We start from the raw sequence: 22,062 nt of genomic DNA, 5'->3' as shown, positions 1-22,062 counted from the left end.
GGGAAAAATATAAATTAATCCAAAAGAAAGCAGGAAAATCCCCATAGAAGATAGATGAAAATGAGAAAATAGTAAGGGGACAGACCTTAAGCCCAATCTTATTGACACATTTACTAAATGTCCACAGATTAAACATACCAATTAAAAGGCAGAGACTGTCAGAGTCATGGGTAATGAAAAGGTATGTTATAAAACCATCCATAAAAGTCTGAATTGCTTTGCAGTGGTGCTTACAAATTCCTCTTGTTGTAGCTCCACTACGAATTTTAGGGTTGTGACAGAAGCCTTGAGACATAAACACTGTAGAAATCAAGGAAGTCCTCAGCTACTTTCCTGACAGATTCATTCAATAAATATTTCATTCAGTACCTCTATGTACTGAATAAACCTCTTTCTTTTGTTCTTGATAAAGAACCTAAAACCAAAATCTGTACAAAACCTTAAATGTTTAACCTGTGAAAATGTCATATACAGTTACTTTTTCTCTGTGAGTAGATTTTGAAAATCTCTAAAGAATCCAGCTCTCCTACGTCACCAAAAGTGCCCTTCACCAAGTAATGCCAATGTTCCTAAAGTCAGGCAGTTCACCCCATCACTGCCAACAAAGGGTTTCCTGTGTGGGTGGCTGTTCTGCTGCAGGTGCTCGTTAGCCTTCTCCCCAGCTTCCACCAGTCCACACCACTTGCATGGACTTTACAAGTACTCTCTTCTACCTTCTATGATAACTGACCAAAACAATGCCAAAATCTTGCTTACTATTCACACTCAAAGATCATTAAAATCTTATTTCATAAGAGCTGAGGGTGACTCAGCTCCTGACTATCTAGAAACTAATCTATCTGTGAATCATTGACTGAAAATCAAGGACTGTTAACACAGGAGTCACTGTGATAACCCCATGACCAGGTAAGCTACTGGAGCATTGGGGTCTCAGATCGCATCACTATCATCCCCTTACCCTCACCCACAGCACACGGTGCTTTAGATAGGACTCCCAATAATTACTGAGCTGTTCTCCTTAAAAGAATTTCCAGATTTGATGCTTGCCATGTTTACACACAGAAGCAGAATCAAAGACTGTAATCTTTGACTCCCAAGTTATACAGGCCGACATGTCTCTTTTTATGTTTATGCTGGTTTGAGTTTCATTTTTGTTATTTACAGCTGAAAGAGCATTTGCAAATACAAAGATGTGATATTAAATATGCCACAAACAACAAAGTATTTTATATGCAAGAATAAGGTAGAAAAAATTTAGACAAAAACAAATGGCCATAGAAAGTTTTGTTTTCCTCTCTTTCTGAATTACATAGCTAGAATGTTTCAAGCTGGTAACGGTGTCATTTTCATAAAATTGAACATTAGGTGTAAAACCTCCCCAACTTGAGTTTTATTTTCTGCTCAAGTAGAAATGATACAACTACTTTACAGTCAAATGCACTCAAGGAACTGAAGTTGTAAAAGCCCTATTTTGGTTTGATTCTGATTCCATGTGGGAGAGAAGACACCTCTAACCTATCACTATTTATTCACAGTAAGAACTACATTTGGCAGCCTTATTACTCTGTGCATTCTTATCATTATAATTTGAATTCCAAGATAGAGCTATGTATTATGGCAAAGAAGAAGAATGGAAAAGCTTCTCCTATTTTCTCTGAAAGATGACATCTTTGAATCTCCATTAGAAGTCTCATTCTGTAACCCCTCTCAGGCAATTAAGAGGTTCCCTCTTTATAACTTCCCAACTCCTTCTCATCTTTACACATGCAACAACCCCTTCTCCCTACATAGAGGAGGCATAGTGACATAGGAGAGTTATTTTTGAGTTAAGCACTGGATTTATATTTGCTTTTGCAGACCCCTGAATAGACTCCTTGTTGTCTGTTGCTTAACATTCCTGGAATAATTTAATGATATAATTGAAACAAATGTCAGGAGGCTAGCCTTTAAGAAATGCTAAAGAATGCCACACTATGTGGATTGGAGAAAATTCTAGTACTCTTATAAATATACATTATAGTCCTTTAGTCAAACACCTCTCTGGTATAAATGCAAATGTGCTTATTTTTGAACTTTCCTGTCCGTCCTTCCACAACAAATGAAGCAGACCTTGAGGGACGTAATACATGCTCATGTATTAAACAGAAAGTAACAATATATAGTTAAAATATCTTATTCTTTCAGAAACCTATTACCAGGCTTCAAAAAAAAAAAGTATTAAAAATACATACAATTCCTTGCAGTCTCTTACATTGGTGTTAAATTTAAGCTAGCTTTTTAAATAATGCTAAATGAGTGTGTAGTACAGTTATTTGAAAACAGAAAATCTTCCCACTCATCGCTGGCATTTTATGTATGTATGCATGTAATTTAAAAGCGGGCAGCAGGCAGCCCGGGTGGTTCAGGGGTTTAGTGCCACCTTCGGCCCAGGGTGTGATCCTAGAGACCTGGGATCGAGTGCCATGTCAGGCTCCCTGCATGGAGCCTGCTTCTCCCTCTGCCTGTGTCTCTGCCTCTCTCTCTCTCTCTGTCTCTCATGAATAAATATATAAAATCTTTAAAATAAATAAATAAATAAAAATAAATTAAAAAATAAAAGCGGGCGGTGGGAGGCATGGGGAGAGTGAATCTTAAGTGGGTTCTATGCCCAGCCCTTACTCGGGCTCAATCTCACAACCCCAAGATCATGACCGGAGCTGAAATCAAGAGCCAGACGCTCAACCAACTAAGCCACCCAGGTACCCCTATCGCTGACATTTTAGAAGAGCACCAAGGAACACTCTTCCATTAGACAGGGGAAATCCCACCATCTTCGTCATTCCCGGAATTTCATCTTGGGGTAATCTCATTATCTCACTACACAATGAAAACAAAAATTGTAATTTTTAGTTGGTTCTTTAAACCCCTAAGTAGAGACCCTGTGAGAAAACACTTCTCTGTAGCCACAGAAAACTTTTTTTTTTCCTTCTGAAGTTCCTTAATCATAGTCAAGTTATATCCACCATACTCTGACCAATTTCCTGGCTGAGGTTTAGCCCTTCAAATTTCATATATGCTTTCACAACGTAAGCAGGCAGTAAGAGCTTCATGTTCAGAATTCATGAAAAGGATATATGCATCCCTACACAGTCTACCTGTGGACTATTCTCTACCAACTTTTAAATCTAATCATCCAAATTAACAGTCTGTTTACTTTGCCTTCCATTAAGAACAACTAGTATTAATTCTAGCCCTAATTTTGAACTGATACTCCAGTATTGTTTAGATTATAAATTAGGGGCAGCCCGGGTGGCTCAGCAGTTTACCGCTGCCTTCAGCCCAGGGCCTGATCCCAAACACCCGGGATCGAGTCCCATGTCAGGCTCCCTGCGTGGAGCCTGCTTCCCCCTCTGCCTATCTCTGCCTCATTCTCTCTCTGTCTCATGAACAAATAAATAAAATTAATTTAAAAAATAAAAAATAAAATTAAAAATTAAAAAAAATAGATTATAAATTAGACTAGTTTTCCACTACAACCTAATTATACACCCACATATTTTTCTACTGTTGTCACTGTGAATATCATGTGAATTTAGGGCATTGTAGCTTTTCTGGAATTCAGTGTATGTATTTAGTGTGACTAATCTAGGGCAGGAGTTGAGAACCCACAGCCTTGACTAGAACATGTTACTTACTTTCTCTGTATGTTATCAGATACAACCTGAAAAATATACTCATCTAGAGTAATATGTATACTTCATTTTGAGTAATGTGAGCTTTCAAGATTATACTTCTCCTACAGTCAATCAAACAGTATTCTACAGACCAAAAGACTGAATCATGATTAATGGTTAATGTGAGATGGTAAGATCTCTTGATATGCTTGATAAACTTGGGTCTCAGAGCTTACCTATATTCCAGAGATCTCCAGAGATCTCTTCTCAAACCTTCTGTTTATTTTTCAAAAGATATAACCAACATAGATACAGAAGTCTGGGAAGAGGGAGTTACTGTGGGTTTTTGTGTGTTTGTAAGCTTCTGGATTATTTTAAATGGCAGTTGCCTAACAATCCTGGGCACATTCTTACACTTAAGATTCAAGAAAATGTGACAATATCATAGCTACAGTGATGTGGTTAAGTAACTCAAATTATTCACTTGAAATTTAGCAAGCTCCATATGGATTTTAACTTAAGTGCATACTTTTTTGGCAAATGCCAAATATATGGTGAAAGAAGAAAAACGTTTCTCCCAAAGTGAATAAAACATGAAAAAAGGTATGTTGTTTCTACTTTAATTCTCTCACTCCAGTTCCTTCCTTTCTGCCCTCTTCCCTCTCCTTACCTCTGCAATGACTTAACTAGTAAAATGACTTTTCCTGTTTAAGAAAAAAAAAAAAACTATTCAGATCTTAGGACATAGAAATATGGTCTTTTATTTCACTCAAGACACCTCACCCTAGGAGATAGCAAGTCCTATTACAAATAGCAACAAAAATGATTATAATTCAGTCACTGAGTAATTTACTTGATCTCTAATCCTAATTACTGTCTTGTCAGAGAGAGAGAATAGGCTTTTTGCCTTCTCTGTTCTAAAATAATATCTGCATAGTAAAATGTTTCTGTCCCAACTCTTTTTTTTTTTTTAAGATTTTATTTATTTATTCATGAGAGAGACAGAGAAGAGAGAGAAGCAAAGACAGCGAGAGAGAAGCAGGCTTCATGCAGGGAGCCCTATGTGGGACTCGATCCTGAGACTCCAGGATCATGCCCTGGGCTGAAGGTAGACGCTCAACCACTGAGCCACTCAGGCGTCCCTGTTCCAACTCTTTAAAAAAAAAAAAAAAAAAAAAAAGTGTGTATGTGGGGTGGAACACTCCTGGTAAGGTTTTTTTGTTTTTGTTTTTTAAGATTTTTATTTATTCATTCATGACAGAGAGAGAGAGAGAGGCAGAGACACAGGCAGAGGGAGAGGGAGAGAAGCAGCCTCCACAAAGGGAGCCCAATGCAGGACCCGATCCCAGGTCTCCAGCATCACACCCCAGGGCCGAGGATGGCGTCAAACCGCTGGGCCACTGGGGCTGCCCTCTGGTAAAGTTTTAATGTAAATAGTTTACTTTTTTCCAGACCCATCAATCCCAAAATGTTCATGGCAGGACAATGAACCACACCATCTATGTAAGATATCATTAATGAGCTAAAATACATTTTAAAAGAAAACATAGAGCATCAAGAAGAATGGAGCAGATCTACAAGGAAAGATCTAAGATAGGTATTTTTAAGATTTTATTTTTAAGTAAGTTCTATGCCCAATGTGGAGCTTGAATTCACAATCCTAAGATCAAGAGTTGCATGCTCCACTGACTGAGGCAGCCAAGTGCCCAAAGAGCTGAGATACATTAAAGGAGGTTACAATGGAGAATAAATACCATGATTGTATGTGCTTAAAATGAAAAAACAAACAAACAAACAAAACACAACACCTTGTGCGTTTTCCAGAAAGGCCTCGAAGAATGTATGCCAAAGAAAGGTTTCACAGCCTTGGCACTACTGACATTTTGGGCCAGTTCTTTGTTGTGGGGGACTGTTCTGTGAACTGTAAGATATTTCATGACTTCCCTGGCCTCTACCTACTAGAAGCCCTAAGTTGTTAACAAACAAAAATGTCCCCTAACTTGTTAACAACCAAAAATGTCTCAAATATTATCAAATATCCTCTGGGGAGCAAAATTGCTCCCGGTTGAGAACTCCTGCATTAGTTAACAGTATTTATCTCCACAGAGGGAAGATGACAGGAGAGCAGCTGAAAAGAAAGAAAGGGCTTTTATTTTTTGCTCCTACATACCATACTTCTGTATTGTTTGGATGTCTCAGCCCTCTCCAGCATTTATTACATGTGTTAATTCTCTAGACAATAAGAAAAAGAGAATCACAAGACTACATGGCTACTGGCCCAGGAAAATGACAGAGCACAGAGTCCCAAATGATCAGGAAATACGTGTAAGCCACACTCACCTTCATGGGATTTTCATCATATGTTGGGGTTCCCAGGTCCATCTCAGCTTCATGCTCAAGGCTGGCATCATCTCCTGGGCTTTCCCAAGTAGGAGGATCCCACTGAGTCTGCCTAAAAGAAGGTTAAGAAGAGCCACACGGTCATGGCCAAAAAACAGAGAACTCTGGCACAGGTACCTCTGCTCAGATACACATAAAACACAGCTTACATAATGAGACATCGGATAAGTCAGCTTCATAAAAAAATTCTTTTGCTATCTTTCCAGCAGCATGATTCTATCCCAAAGACATACATCATTTTGCCCACTGTACTTCTCTAGCCAATGAGGTGGCAATGTCTACTGGGTGTTGAAGAGAGCAATAAAACCAAACATCCTATTTCTCACCTGGTTCTTAATATTCTGGAAAGAGGATTCAGCAAAATCTAAAAAGTACATGGAGTCAGTCCTTGCCTCTGCCTTGCCTCTGCCTCCCCTCTGAAGATGAACAGATCAATAGTGATTGTACTTAGCATGTACTTGGAGCAAAACAAAATAAATCACAACACACTCCTTATGATCCTTGGCCATGTGAGAAAAACTGTTCCTTGTTTTAGGAGCCTTCTTGTCTGTGGCTTTGCCCCTTTAATGACTGATAGCATGGAAAAGACTTCAGGTCAAAAACTTGTCCCCTTGGCTCAGAATATTCTCAACTGACTGCAAGAAGGGGTCTACCACATTAACTCAAAGCATGTTTATAGTTGCTCTGAAAATACACAAGCATAGATTTTTTTTTTTTTAAAGCTAGATCTTTTTTAAGCTAGATAACAACTAGAAGAAAGTTCATGTTCAAGAGTCTGAAGTCAGCTGCCACAGGGAATGCTATAGGGAAAGTCACTTAAGATGTCAAAAGCCTCAGAGAACCAGCAGCCTATCTGTCAGGCCAGTCCTCCCACTGCGGTCTTCTGCTTTCCTACCACACCATCTTTAGTTGGCAACATCACAGGCACTTGATAAAGCATAAAGGAAAATATGGGACTATATGAAATTCTTAAACATTACAAAGACATTTGCAATACTCTTGATAAAGAGATCTAACAATAATGGCAGAAAATGGGTAGATGTCCCAAACAAGCAATTCACAAAAGATGTAAGTGGCCAATAATTTAATGAAGACAGTTCACTTCAACCATAAAAGAATTAGAAATGAAAATAAAACTTTTCATCTATTAGACTTATAAGATTAGAAGAAACTACATGAAGGCAATACTGTATGTATACTTTTTGTGGGAGTCTACATTGGTACAATTTTTTTTAACGGTAAGCTGACAATAATTATCAGTTTAAAATGTCGATCTCTTTTGACCAACAACTTCACCTCTAGAAATCTACTCAAGAAGGTAGGAAGATTAGTGTCTCTAAGAATGTCCAGGGTTGGAATTATATATAAAACAGTGAAAATCCAATAATGAGGGTGGGGTTAAATAAAATTTTGTACAGCCATACAAGATAGCAGGAGTTGGCAGATTTTTTTTCTATGAATGATCAGAGTTATGCATCTTTGACTTTGTCAGCTATAGGGTCTCTGTCACAACTACTTTACTCTGCCACTTTGGTGTGAAAGCAGCCACAAACAACTTCTAAATAAACAGGGGTGGCTGCGTTCCCCAAAAAACTTTATTTACAAATACAAGGACCTATGGGCATAGTTTGCTGACCCCAGAAACAGTATAAGTATGAACTAAAAATATTGTAGTTATATATTAACTGATAAAGTTCTATACAGATTGGTAACAAGATTATAAAACATGTACCCCAACAACTCACGTAAGATTATACACCGATGAGTACACACATGCACACGCACGCAGACACAGAGAGAAAGCACATATACTCACATAAAGTCATCCATCTAAGCAAAAGATAAATTGGGCTTCTTACATATAATAGGAGTCATCAAACCATGGCTCATAGACCAAATCTGGCCTACTGCCTATTTTGTAAATCAAGTTTTATTGGAAAAAGACATGACCATTCATTTATGTATGGTCTATGGATTGTTTGTACAACAGTGGCAGAATTTAGTAGCTGTAATAGAGACTGTTTGGCTGGCAAAGCCTAAAATATTTATTATATCCGGGCTTGTACAGAAGAGGTTTGTTCATGACCTCTGATACCTACACAATGTTAGATGGAAGTCATTATCTTTTTAAATTCTAGTTTTCTCCAAAGAGTCTTACAGATTAAAAATACACCAAAATATATCTATCTTAAAAGGACTAAAATCTAAGGTATGACATAACATTTAAGATGTGATTCTGGAAATCTAGCAGCCCTCAAGCACAGTGAACAACAGCCAGTGACACCAAGCCAATATTCAGAAATCTCCCCTTATGATGGCAGCTTCTTTGACCAACTGAAAGCTGACTTGGGATGCCTACGCAGCCCTTCTTACCTTGTGATCACATGGTAGTAATAAATCTTCCCTTCTGGATCTCGGGCTGTCTTCCAGTTGGGAGGTAAGACAATGGTTTTTGGTTTGGGAGGAGAAGGGGGTGGCAGATCCAGAAGATTATTTGTCACTACCATTTCAGGCTAAAAAGAAACACACAAATTCTTGTTCAGTGACTTCTAATCTAGCTGAAGAGGACAAAGTAGCCTACTTAAGCAATATGTAAAAACATACATCCACCTCTTCTTTAAAAAAAAAAAAAAAAAGATAAAGCAAATGTCCAATCTGGGAAATGATCAGAGGTGGCATATATGAAGAGCTATAGGGATCTATCAGAAAATTGACAGTTGGCTCCATGTTCACCATCCAAGAGCTCACACTGAAAAATATTCAGCAGCTCACTACCTAGCGCAGTATCTTTCAACCTTAATAAAACCAAAGCTAGGGGCACCTTGGTGGCTCAGTGGTTGCTTTGTCAGCTTGTGATCCTGGAATCCTGGGATGAGTCCCACATCAGGATCCCCTCAGGGAGCCTCCTTCTCCCTCTGCCTATACCTATAAATAAATAAAATCTTAAAAAACAACAACAAGAAAACAAAGCTAAATGGCATATACCAACTTCAGGATACTGATTAGCTGAATTAGCTTTAGATTTTTTTTTTTTTTTAGATTTTTTTTTTTTAAGAAAAAAATCTGAAAAGTATGATAGAATATTAACATTTATTCATTATCTATTTTTCTGTATGTTTGAAACTTGATATTTATATTTTTTAAATTTAATGTCACATTTCAAAAAGCTTAAAAACTTTACAATCACTGTTAGGGACTGAATTGTTTCCCCCAAATTCATATGTTGGAGCCCTAACTCCCAATGTGACCATTTGAAGAGAGCATCTTTAAAGAGGGAATTAAAGTTAAATGAGGTCATAACCCAACAGGACTGATACCCTCATAAGAGGAAGAGACATTAGGGAACGTGGGCAGAGAAAAAACCATGTTCTTCACAGTGAGAAGGAAGTCATTTGCAAGGCTAAGGAGAGGCCTCAGGAGACACAAAGTCTGCCAACACCTTGATCTTACAGACTTCCAGTCTCTAGAATGGTGAGAAAATAAATTGTTGTGTAAGCTACTGGGTTTGTGGTATTTTGTAATAGTAGCTCTAGCAGACTATTAATTGATTGCTATAAGAATATATGCCCTTAACTGTTCATTCTATGTAAGCCAGTTAACATAGAATAATTTTTTCAGCTTTACTAAATTTTGCTTGGGCAGTCAAAGAGGAACCCAAGATCCTAGGCTCAGATAAAATGTGACCACTTTCAAGCAAACACAGGCCTTTGAGCATTACTGCTTTGTGTATACTACTAATCCCTGTTTCATGTAGCTGCTTTTGGTGTCCTGCTTCAGTTCCACTTCATTCCTGTAGTCCTCTAGCCTATAAAGTGACCTCTTTTCCCTAAGCTTCTGTGTCACTTTAGAATACTTCAAACCATTCAGAACTTACTAGATTACTAATCCTTCCCATACTTGGGAATGATTCTTTCCGTATCTGCACCTTTTGTGACACTAATCTCTACTCTTAGTATTATTCACTGTGATTCTCAACTCTCTTAGTGGAATGTCAACTTCTAAGGATAGGAATGGAAGCTTAGGTTTGTACTGAGAATTCCTAGAAGGGCCTAACTCACAGCAAGCCCTCAAATATCTGCTGAAAGTGTATAAGGTTTTAGCCCCCAACTGTTTCAGCGCTGTCTTTACACCGCATCTCCACTAACTGTCCTACCTGTCTAAAGCCGCCATCACCCAATGGATTGCTGCAGGAGCCTTCTCCAGAACTGTCAGAGTTCCAAAGTGCTAATGTGGAAGTTATTCTGCTCGGAAGCTCAGCTGCTTCCAATGCCAGCCTCCTATTTCCCACGTCATCAAGACTGCACCACATCCTTCTTCATATGTGCTAGAATACCAAGGTTTCTCACACTACACACTGTACATGTATAGTGAGTGATGTATGTCGTTCTATACCCCTAGTCCGTGATGTCTAGTGTAGGATCATGTTCTAGTGCTTCATAAGATAAAAACAGCTACTGAGAAAATTGTTACGTTAGAAATTCATAGCAAAGTATAAAAATACAAGATCAGTTAGTTGAAATTATAAATAAAAAGGATACCAGGTGCAAAATACCTATCAACACTGCTGTAAATTTCATAGAATTTTTTCAAAAATGGGTGAGTAATGCTTCCTCAGGGACATAAGCACTTGACTGAAACTGAGGACTACAAAAGTTAAAAAACAAAGTGGAAAAGAAAAAAAGCCCAAAACCAAAAGTAACCTTCTAAAGATGAGATACACAGCCAATGAACATTTTAACTGAAATATTTCTTACTGGCTGTAAGGGCTGAGGCTGCCCTGGCGCGACTATTGTCGTCACGGCCGTGGCTGGCTGGACCACCACTCCTTGTGGATGAGCTGTGAAAATCTGTTGTCCCTGGATGTACTGGAGACTTGGCTGGGCATAACTCTAAAAGATAAAATGAAAAAATCCACAATTTAGATTTTCTAGCTCTAATATAACAGTAATTGACTTCAAAGTTGGCACGATCTTATTGGAATACACTAATTTTTAAAAACTTTCAGTAAAGAATATTTGCATACAAATGTTTAAATTCTTTTGTTGCAAACACAGAAGTTTCTTTTTTAAAATAATTCCCTAGTCATTTATTTACTTTGTTTTTATTATTAAAAAAAAAAGACAGATAAAAATTAGGGGGCAGTGGGGGTTCAGTTCCTAAGAGCTGTCCGAGGCTATAGTACCAACTGGAGTGCAGGACTTAGGATATCCAGGAGACCGCTCCCTAGGGCTCTTTGCAGAGAGCCTTTTTACTACCAATTCCTAAAAACTACCAGGTTGTTCTGACCAGAAAATATCAAAGAGAGTGAGGGATTTGTAGCAGGGAAGTAAGATGGGGATCAAATTTTAAACTTTTTTTTTGGGTAACTTTTTGTAGTCTTCAATAATACAACTCCTTCCAAAGAAGAGAGCAGAATTCATTTCATCCAAAATTCTTACCACACATGGATTCATGTACTGTGCTTTATGGAGCTTAGAAAACCCTTTCGCATACATTGTCTCATTTAGTCCTGGTCAACATCAGAGGTGGGTATCTCCCACACCTGGAGTTATCTAAGAAAGTAAATGCCATGGCCGCAACTCTGGAATTAGTTCTCATCGACAGAAAAACTGCTTTTAAAAAAGGTAACAACAAGTCCCCAAAACAGCTCTGTCATCTTAAGAGTTGATGACTACCAAGAGATGAAAAACAGATTATCCTGTACTAATGACAGATTTTGATTCTACAGACTGAGACTCTACCACATAAAATAACTTCAGAGGCATATATAGATAAATACCCCCAAATAGAAAATACAATCATTTCAAACGATACCAGTAAAAAACCAAGGAGTCTGAAGAGGCCAATGAAGCTAACAAGGAGATTTCTGGATGAGTAAGTACCGAGAGGGCACAGAGAAAAAGAGGAAGAATACAACAGAGCTGACCCTTGAACAACATGGATTTGAACTGCATGGGGCCACTTATAACATGGATTTTCAAGAGTATAGTACTTGTAAATGTATTTTCTCTTTTTTAAAGATTTTATTCATTTATTTGACAGAGACAGAGCACAGGGAGTGGTGGAGGGAGAGGAAAAAGCGGGATCTCCGACAGCAAAGACCCTGGGAACACAAACAGAGCCAAAGGCAGATCCCCAGTGACTGGGCCATGCAGGTGCCCCTATAAATGTATTTTCCTTATGATTTTCTTAATGTTATTTTTCTCTAGCTTACTTTACTATAAGAATATAGAACATAATACATGTAACACACAAAATATGTGTTAATCAACCATTTATGTTATTTATGTTATCGGTAAGGTTTTCACTCAACAGTAGTTAAGTTCTGAAAGAGTTAAAAGTCATATGCAAATTTTGACTGGGAGGGGGAGACTGGTGCCCCTAATGCCTGCATTGTTCAAAAGTCAACAGTACTTGATTCAGTGTTCTAGAGCAGCTTAATCTACATAGATCATAAACCAGACTCAATGTTAATTGTCAAAGTAGAATTATCAGAATATCACAAAACAGAAATGCTTTCATCTTTAGGTATTTGGATATAAGATGGGAAATTGGTACAACATCAAAGATTTTGTAGAAACAATTTTTTTTTTTTTTTGGTAGAAACAAATATCATCTCCCAGCCTAATTCTGGTCCCAAAGCCTAAAATCTGGTTAAACTAAAAAGACTTTTTAATGCTGATGCATACCCAGACAATACTGAATCAGAGTTCAGTACAAAAGGATACCAGCAAAAAAGGTGATCAAATACTGTTTAAGAAATTTAAAAGTATAATCTCAAAGGTGAAGTATAAATAATTCTTTAAGTTCAACTCCAACTTTGCTAAAAATAAGCCATAAAACAAAACATATCTGAGTTCTAGTGTATGATCACCCATTATTTGCAAAGTAAATTTCTAAGGGCCCTAATTAGTAGGAAGTGCCCTGAAGAATGGATACAAGAGGCAAATTACTGTGACACAGAGGGTTTATATGTGCTGGTAAATCTGATTTTTTTTTTAAGATTTTATTTATTTATTCATGAGAGACACACAGAGAGTGAAAGAGAGAGAGAGACAGAGAGAGAGGCAGAGACACAGGCAGAGAGAGAAGCAGGCTCCATGCAGAGAGCCTGACGCAGGACTTGATCTCGGGTCTCCAGGATCACACCCTGGGCTGAAGGCGGCGCTAAACCGCTGAGCCACCTGGGCTGCCCTGGTAAATCTGATTCTGAGTAAAAACAGTTTCTGGGAGTTACCTGGGTGGCTCAGTAGGTTAAGGGTCTGTCCGACTCTTGGTTTTAGCTTAGGTCATGATCTCATGGGTGTTGAGATCAAGCCCACCTCGGGCTCTGTGCTCTGTGGGAGTCTGCTTAGGATTCTCTCCCTTTGTCCCTCCCCCTAACTTGTGCATGTGCCTGTGCACCCATGCTCTCCTCTCAAATCAATCAATCAATCTTAAAAAAAAACCAAAAAAACAAAAAAACAAAAACAGTTTCTGGGAGGCTGAAGAGGCAGTAAATTGATAAACGTATATCTCCAGAGTGATCAGGAGGTTAAGCACCCAAATCTACACAGAAAAAATGCTACTATTTCAGAGGCTAAAAATTCTTTTGACCATCAATGAAACTTTGCTCCTAGAGAATTTGACAAGATCAGAGTTAGTAAGGCTCATCAATGGAGATACTTTAAAGGACCTGATTAATGTGAAGTCAAGCTATAGATTCTTTAGCCTGAACACTCTGACTCCAAATGCTGGCTGTGTGTTAACTTCTGAACTGAAATGGCTTTATCTAGCTTGATTATTCCCTATATTTACCAGATGAGACTCCAGACAAATTTCACCTGTTTCTAAAATGCAAACATATATTTAAAGGATAATAACTGATCATCAGGAAAGAATGTATTAACACATACTGGAAAGAGCTTCCAAAGGAAACACCAAAAATATCTGAATAGTATCAGCCATGCTGGACTTAAAAAAAAAAAAAAAGGTCATCCAATATAGCAATAATCATTTAGAGGTAAAGTGTTCAAAACTCAGACTGTCAAGAAGGAAGAGGAAAATGAACATTTTTCAGGGTTCTATAGAATCTATCCAAACCACCTGATAATCACATGCCAATGCCAAAACTAACAACAGCAATAAAAAGGGGAAATAGGTTTGCAGTACCACTGAGGTTCATATGAAAGATGTACACATTTGTGAAACAAACAGCATATGCCGATCAAATTCTCTATCTGCAGGGAGAAAATCTGTAGGAGATTGGCTCTCCCCTTCAAGAGACCTGAAATTACACAAAAGCTAATCTCTCAAACATAAATCCAGTCTACAAAGGTCTTTAAAATGGGATTTCTCATGGAAATTACAAGAGAAATCTAAAAAGGTTGAAAATGTTACAGAATGGAAACAATTATTCTGCTTTCACTTCTAGAGAGGGGAAAAAAATCACTATTACTTTATATCTGAGTTACTTCACTCTGTGATGTGAAAAATTATAGTCCTTAACACTGCATTTTTTGAGATGTGATTTAGTATGACTTTGTAAGAATAGGTCACTTTGTAATGTCACAAAACCACTATAAATCACGTGGCCTCAGATGAAATTGAGCTTTTATGTTTAATAAGCAATTGTGGCAAAAAATGAAAGTCACCTTCTGATCACACATCTGTTCCAAATGTCAAAGATATTGCATACATATACACAAATCTGTATTGTATCACATCACATACTACCTTCACTGTCGAAGTTATCATATCTTGAAAACTCTCAGTAGCCCAATTCTGGTACGATCAATACCACACTAGAACACAGACCTCAAGGCCTCATATCCTGGAGGTCAGATCTTTAGACCAAACACCAGAGATAGGACCATGAGTAGGAGCATTTCACACCCCACTAATGTCCATACTCTCTCAGTATCACTAAGGTAACTGAATATAATTAAACCTTCAAGGTACATTGTGCTTTAAATCTATCATTATTAGTATCCATTATCCATGCAAACTTCAACCACTCTGAGGCATTCAGCTGATTTCATAGATACGAAAACTAAAACCAAAGAATATAAACTAAGTGCCCATCTCCAAGACATACATTAAATGATGGACAGGAGTCAAAACACATACACACTAACATGTTCTACGTTTCTCATCACCCAAAGCCCAGCATCATCTCTGATAACTAATCTCACAGAGAAGAAATGACAGTCTGGACCATCTGAGTCCATTTATCTACCACTCTAGCACACACAAAATAGATTAGGGAGCAGCAAATGACTCCTTGGTAGGAACAGAATGGAAAACTATAAGCAAGCAAAATTGTAATGCCTGAGTCTTAAGGTTGTGACTAAACCTGAAAGAAATCTTTTTCTTGGTGGGATGGAAAAAATAAATCCCATTTTAGAAGGATGGCCAAATGACCAATGACTTTTCTCCTGGGAAGTTTTAATAGGTATCCTCCACTGCTGTTGCTTTGTCTCTAAAACCTAGGTTAAGAACATACTTCAGAATAGAAATGGGACAGAAATAGACTATGTTTTGATATCTGATACACATTCTCAGGAAAAAAAAAATCAAAATGAATGGCTTGGTCCAAGAAAGAATACAACAAGACAGAAGTGAGAATCTTTAGAAATTAAAGAGGGGCAGCCCCGGTGGCTCAGCAGTTTAGCGCCACCTTTAGCCCAGGCCTGATCCTGGAGACCCAGGATTGAGTCCCACGTCGGGCTCCCTGCATGGAGCCTGCACTCCTCTGCTCTGCTTCTCTCTCTGTGTCTCACGAATAAATAAATAAAATCTTTTAAAAAAATGTTAAAAAAAAAAAGAAATTAAAGATACTTAAAGCATTCTGTAGAAGGCAAAATTAAACATATAAAAAGAAAAACAATACTTAAAAAATTGATACTTGATGGCCAATAACACCCATTTTCTTTCTTAAGACTTTTAAGTAATCTCTACACCCAACATGGGGCTCAAACTCACAACCCCAAGATCAAGAGTCGCATGCTCTTACTAGCTTAATTTAGCACTGTAACATTCATTTTAAGCCAAACATGAAACAAAACAAAACAAATCTAAGGATGTTGAGTGCAGTGCTATTTATAATTACGAAAAGAACTTTTAAATGACTATCATCCCCTGGAAATGGTAAGCAATGATTTGATAAGCAAATGGGATATTATATAGCCATTAAAATGTGTAGGTACACACACACATAAAAATACAGAGTACTTTGGAAAAATGGTTAAGAATCATGTTAAGTAGAAACACATAGGATAGTTTCAAGTCTTCAAAACTATAAATACATAAACTATATAATCATGTGGCTAAAGAGATCATACAAAATGAAAGTAGTTAACACAGTTAAAATTTTAGGAATTAAAAATGGATACTTTGTCACAGCCTTGCAAACTAAATTTTGATGCAGTTTCATCACAAAAATAGTAACAGAAATAACATAACTGATCAGTACTAAGTAATGTGTGCAGGAAGTATCCTTGGGAGTCTCCCCCATCCAAATTCACCTTTAAGGAGTGATAAGGAGTGATGTGAGAGATGATGGGGAGTGTAGTGAGGATGATGCTTTATACAGTCTTCTTTTTTTTTTTGTTCTTTTAAAGCTTAAAATGTATTGCTATATTCTACAGAAAAGAAACCTGATTAAAAAGCACAAAAATACACCTTGAAAAATAAGATCAGTACACTCAACTTTAAATTTAACATTACTATTTCCTACCATACTGATATCCTTAGGCTCAGTGCATCAGAGACATTCTGGCAAATCTTGTGATGATAAACATATAGAGGGTAAAAAAATAATATACACGTTGGGTCTAAGAAGAAAAGGGTAAGCCCTCACCTGACTCACTGACCATGACAAAGGGTTCTCCCATCATAGGGATATAAAAGCATAAACTGTATATTATTCACTGCCCATAAGCAAAAAGGAAAGGAGTACCCAAAAGCCTCTCTCTGATCTTGCTTTGGGGGAAGTCAGCCGGAATGTTGTAAGACATCCTGCTGAGAGGTCCACATGATGATAGAAAACCAAATTAACAACCATGTGAGTGAGGCTGAAAGTGAATCTTCTTCAATCCTCTGCCTAACCTCAGATGACTACAGCTCTGGTTAACAGCTAGACTGTTATTTCATGAAAGACTCTGAGCCCAAACCAGCCAACCAGCCAACCAGCTTCTGAATTTCTGACTCATAAAGATTGTGAGATAGTAATTACTAGTTGTCTTCAGCTGCTAAGTTCTGGAGTAATCTGTTACACAATAGTAGATAGCTAATATATATACAATTGATTAATATATAAAAGCAAACAATGGCAGGACTTCCCCTTTGCATCAGATTTAACACCCCATAAACAGACTGTAAGACAGACAAGAGAGATACCAAAATTAGTTACCTGTACAATTGGTGGAGTTGTCTGTGAATAGGGTGATGTCACACCATAGACAGTTGGACAAGTCTGTCCTTGATAATATATGGTTGCTTGAGACTGTGCAGGAGAATACTGCTGCTGGACACTGACAGACTGTTGGTTTGAATCCCAAACACCATAATTTTGTCCTTGAACTGGGCCTGGGGCTGGCACTGGCAAGACAGTGACGCTGGAGTCTTGGTGTACCACACCATCATTTTGGGCCACATACTGTGAACTGGAAACTTCCACAGGGGCTGCCACATGTGGCACCACTGGCACAGGTGGAGGGGCAGCAAGGGGTTCTGTAGAATGTCCCACCAAGGGTTGAGAATGATCGTAAGGAGCAGGAGAACACACGGGGTCCATGCTGGGTGTGGGGAGGAGCACCTTTCCAGCATTAGGGTTGCTGGGATCCACATAGGCCTGCATGGGATAACCTGGTGGGTAGCCAGCGAAGGGGTGATGAGGGGCATTGTAGCCAAGAGAGTCATAGGGCAGTGGAGACGTCATTCCCAGGGTCTGCATCTGCTGCTGTTGTTTCTGAGCCTCCCGCTGAGCCACCTCTTGCTCAAACAACTTCCGACGCTCCTCTGTAGAAAGTTTATTGCGGTCTTTAATTCGTACTTTCTTTTTAGAAGTTGGTGTATCATATCTAGAAAAGAAAATAGGAAGAGCATCACAAATGTTCTTCCCTAAATCAAGAACATAATAATAAATCTTATGTCACTCAATACTAAGTCATTAATCACACCAACTCTAATTTGATATTGGTTAAAAATCAGTCAAAATTACTTAAGGAGTCTTGCAGATAAAAGAGAATCCCAAGGAAATATTTAGATGAAAATAATAACTATCTTTATTCTCAGATTCTAGAACTTCAAATTAAAGATATGTATAATATTCTAAACAGATTCTTCTTTATAGTTTTATAGTCTTCTATACAGTTCTAAGTCCACAAATTCTGAAATTAAAACAAAATACACTAATAAAAGCTATAGAATTTGAGTCTGTCTGACCACATACATTTATGACAAATTCAACAGAGGGCAGTTAAGTGAAGGATGAGAATGCACACATAAAAGTATGGGGATTTATATTCACCTCCTCTTCTCTGTGTAATACCAAACATAATATTTTACTGCTAAGCCTAATGCCCTGTGATGCTTTTGACAAGGCCCACTGGAATCCATCAGCTCTAACATTCACAAGAAGAGAATAGAGGGCTTAAAAGAGTCTGTTGTGAAGTTCTACGGAGTGAATCAAACTTAGGAGAAAGTGCTCTTGGCAAAAATTTTAAAATGACAACTAATTTCAAGAAGTCTCATAGCAAAGAAATATCTAAGAACAGCTTCACAGACAACGACATAACATTTATCCAAACTACAAAAAACATATGGTCTAAAAAACTCTTAAGCTGAAAATTTCCCTTAAAGTGTTAATGGGATGGTAGTATCCTTAGTTGCCTGGCAGAAACAAATGCAAACAGTCTATAGAACAAAACACCTTAAATCCAAGCTTCAGGGAATTCCCACAGATCAAATTTTAAGGAGCATGATGAGTTCATCAGAAAATAAAATTATACATGTATACATATAAACAAATGAGAGGAAGAAACCCACAAAAACTACTGGTACTGGAACTGTCTAATACAGACTACAAGAGACATTTAGTATGTTTAAAAAAATAAAAGAGGCTATTAAAAATATCACTAAGGAAAAAAAAATATCACCAAGGAATGGGACCATAAAAAACAATCAGGTAGATTTGAAAAAGAACCCCATGAAACACCTAGAAAGGAAAAAGAATGGAAATTAAAACTCAATTATCATATAAAATTGAGCATGCAGATATCTGACAATCCAACAATTCTACTCATATGCCCAAGAGACTCTGCTGCATATGTACATCATAATTAGATAATAGCACTATACTTATTAGAAAAAGCTTTACAACAAATGTTACACACAGCCATGAAAACGAATAAACTGACACATACAATTGTGGATAAATCTTAACAATATCAAGTGAAAACAAAGTACCCTCAGATTAAATGCAAAAGAGCAGCCTTTTTCATAAAGTTAAAAACTAATATATTATTCTAAAATATATATTAGATGACATAAAATGCTAGGCCAGGGTATATTGAAGACAGGATGCAAGGTAGTGTCATCTCAAGTAGTGAAGACAAGGGATAGTATAGAAAGAAATGGCTTAGCTAGATTTATATGATGGCTAAAATCACAGCACAAAAGCATTGTATCATACGGAGAAGTTGATGCACAGAAATGACAAGTGTTATAAACCAAGAAATAATCCAATATTCAATTCAAAGTCCCTAAGACCCATGGTATGGTTAAGCAAGAGATCAGCTCTGAAGAGAATTAGTACCAGAGAAGATGATCTTCAAATTCAAAAAGTCCAACGAATTTCAATCAACGAAAAAGAAATCCTCATATAAACATAGGGTAGGGATACTACAGAACACCGAAATACGAAGAGAACATCTAAAAGCAGACCAAGAGAAAAAAAGCTAGATTACTTAAAGAATGATAACTGTACCAAGAAATTTCACAAAAGCAATAAGGGAAGTCAGATGACAGAAGAATAACAGCTTCAAAGTGTTCAGAAAAACTTGTAAATTCAGCGAACTTTCCTTTTAAGAATGAGAGTTCACATTCACATAAAGACTCATGCCGGGATGCCTGGGTGGCTCAGCGGTATGGCACCTGCCTTTGGCCCAGGGTGTGATCCTGAAGACCCAGGATCGAGTCCCACATCAGGCTCCCTGCATGGAGCCTGCTTCTCTCTCTGCCTGTGTCTCTGCCTTTCTCTCTGTGTTTCTCATGAATAAATAAATAAAATCTTAAAAAAAAAAAGACTCATACACATACAAGTCTTACAAGTTGCAGCAGTTACCTGGAAACAATCCAAATGCCTATCAACTAATGAATCCAAAAACAAACTCTGGTATACCTATCCAATGGACTCAATAATAAAGAGGAACTATGGGGACACATAATACCATGAATGGCCTCAAATGCAATCTGCTAAGTGAAAGACATATCAAATCCTATCTAGAGTACGATGCCATATAGATATCTATCTATCTACATAGCATTCTGGAAAAGACAAAATCAGAGGGTCAGAAAGCAGAGCAGAGGCTGACTGCCAGGAACTAGGGGTAATAGAAGAAAGGGACCACCTACAAAGAGCTCAAGAGAATTTTCTGAGATGACAGAACTATACATATATCATGACTGTGGTGGTGGTTACTTAACTGCATGCATTTGACAAAACATATTGAATTATATACTTAAAATTGACTATTTCTGTAAGTAATTTATACCTATTGATTAAATAAAACTGATTATTAAAACTGAGGGTGAGGGCAGCCCCGGTGGCGCAGTGGTTTGGCGCCGCTTGCAGCCCGGGGCGTGATCTGGAGACCCGAGATCGAGTCCCACGTCGGGCTCCCTGCATGGAGCCTGCTTGTGTCTCTGCCTCTCTCTCTGTCTCTCTCTCTCTCTGTGTTGCTCATGAATAAATAAATAAAATCTTTAAAAAAATAAAAAATAAAAATAAATAAAACTGAGGGTGAGCAACGCAAACAAAAAAAGATTTTTTAGATAAAAACTGAAAAATAAGATGAACAAATCGTCACCAAATGAAATCTTTTAAAGGAAGGTCTGAGGAGAAAGAAAAACAAAGAAACTGATAAATGTAAACAAATTTGTAAGTCAGTTTGTGTACATATAAAAAATTGACAGTAACTGATGGGTAAGAAGGAGCAACAAGAAATTATAATACTGGACAGTAACAGCATATAAATTGGGAAGGCTGAATGATTAAAGTATCCTAAAGTACCTATGTTGTTCAGGATATTGATAGGCTTTAGATTTTATTAAAGTGAAACCAGTTAAAGAAATGCTACAAAGAATTTTTAAAAATCAATCAGCTATGAGCTATTTATCAGATGCAGAAAAGTTGAAAGTAAAAGGAAGGAAAAAATACATATTGGTTAAATCCCACCAACAGGAAAACAGCGTACTTCTACTAACATCAAATGAAATAGACTCTAAAGAAAGTCTCAATAAAATTCTAAGAACTGGTATAATACAAACCGATTAACAGCAATTAAATTTGAAATTAAAAAAAAGAAATTTAATGAAACCATAATAGTATTTAGAACCAGATTATGATAAAACTGTACTAGTTCAAATAGTACTTATCGAGAAATTTAAATCCTTACTTTCCTTTGAAGGGAAAAATGCTAAAAATTACTGAGCTAAATATCCCAACTGTTCTAATTTAAAAATGTAAAACAATGTATAATAAGCCCAAAAAAAGAAGAAAATAAATGACCAGAAATCAATTTCCAAAATAAAAAACTGTTATTCTGTGATTTGTACTGAAGGAACTGCTAGGTACTGCTAGCAAAATAGCAAGACTAAGGCAAAAGGATTAGAAAGGAAGGAAAAACAAAAATTTACATGATGTGGACTACTGACAAAGAAAAAAAGATAAAGGGCAAAACTCCCTATACTTTTGAAGTATCAGTGAAGGGTTCTGTATGGTCACCGAACACGAGATCAATATACA

At 37.4% G+C, this 22,062-nt stretch overlaps 1 protein-coding gene across 2 annotated transcripts in view; it reads right to left on the bottom strand.

Moving 5' to 3' along the window:
- Window positions 1-22,062, bottom strand: part of SETD2 (SET domain containing 2, histone lysine methyltransferase) — a 126,977-nt gene that overhangs the window by 13,317 nt on the left and 91,598 nt on the right. For both annotated transcript variants that reach the window (XM_055343496.1, XM_055343495.1), the window contains exons 15-18: window positions 17,446-18,115; window positions 10,808-10,942; window positions 8,427-8,566; window positions 5,994-6,105 (exon numbers count right to left, since the gene is read on the bottom strand). In XM_055343496.1, coding sequence (XP_055199471.1) covers window positions 5,994-6,105; window positions 8,427-8,566; window positions 10,808-10,942; window positions 17,446-18,115 — 1,057 coding nt within the window. The remainder of the gene's footprint in view (window positions 1-5,993; window positions 6,106-8,426; window positions 8,567-10,807; window positions 10,943-17,445; window positions 18,116-22,062) is intronic.

Source organism: Nyctereutes procyonoides, unplaced genomic scaffold (genome assembly GCF_905146905.1).
Source record: "Nyctereutes procyonoides isolate TBG_1078 unplaced genomic scaffold, NYPRO_anot_genome, whole genome shotgun sequence".
In the NCBI taxonomy this organism is placed as follows: Eukaryota; Metazoa; Chordata; class Mammalia; order Carnivora; family Canidae; genus Nyctereutes; species Nyctereutes procyonoides.
The sequence above is the reverse complement of the archived record's forward strand: the minus strand, read 5'-3'. Positions and strand labels throughout refer to the sequence as shown.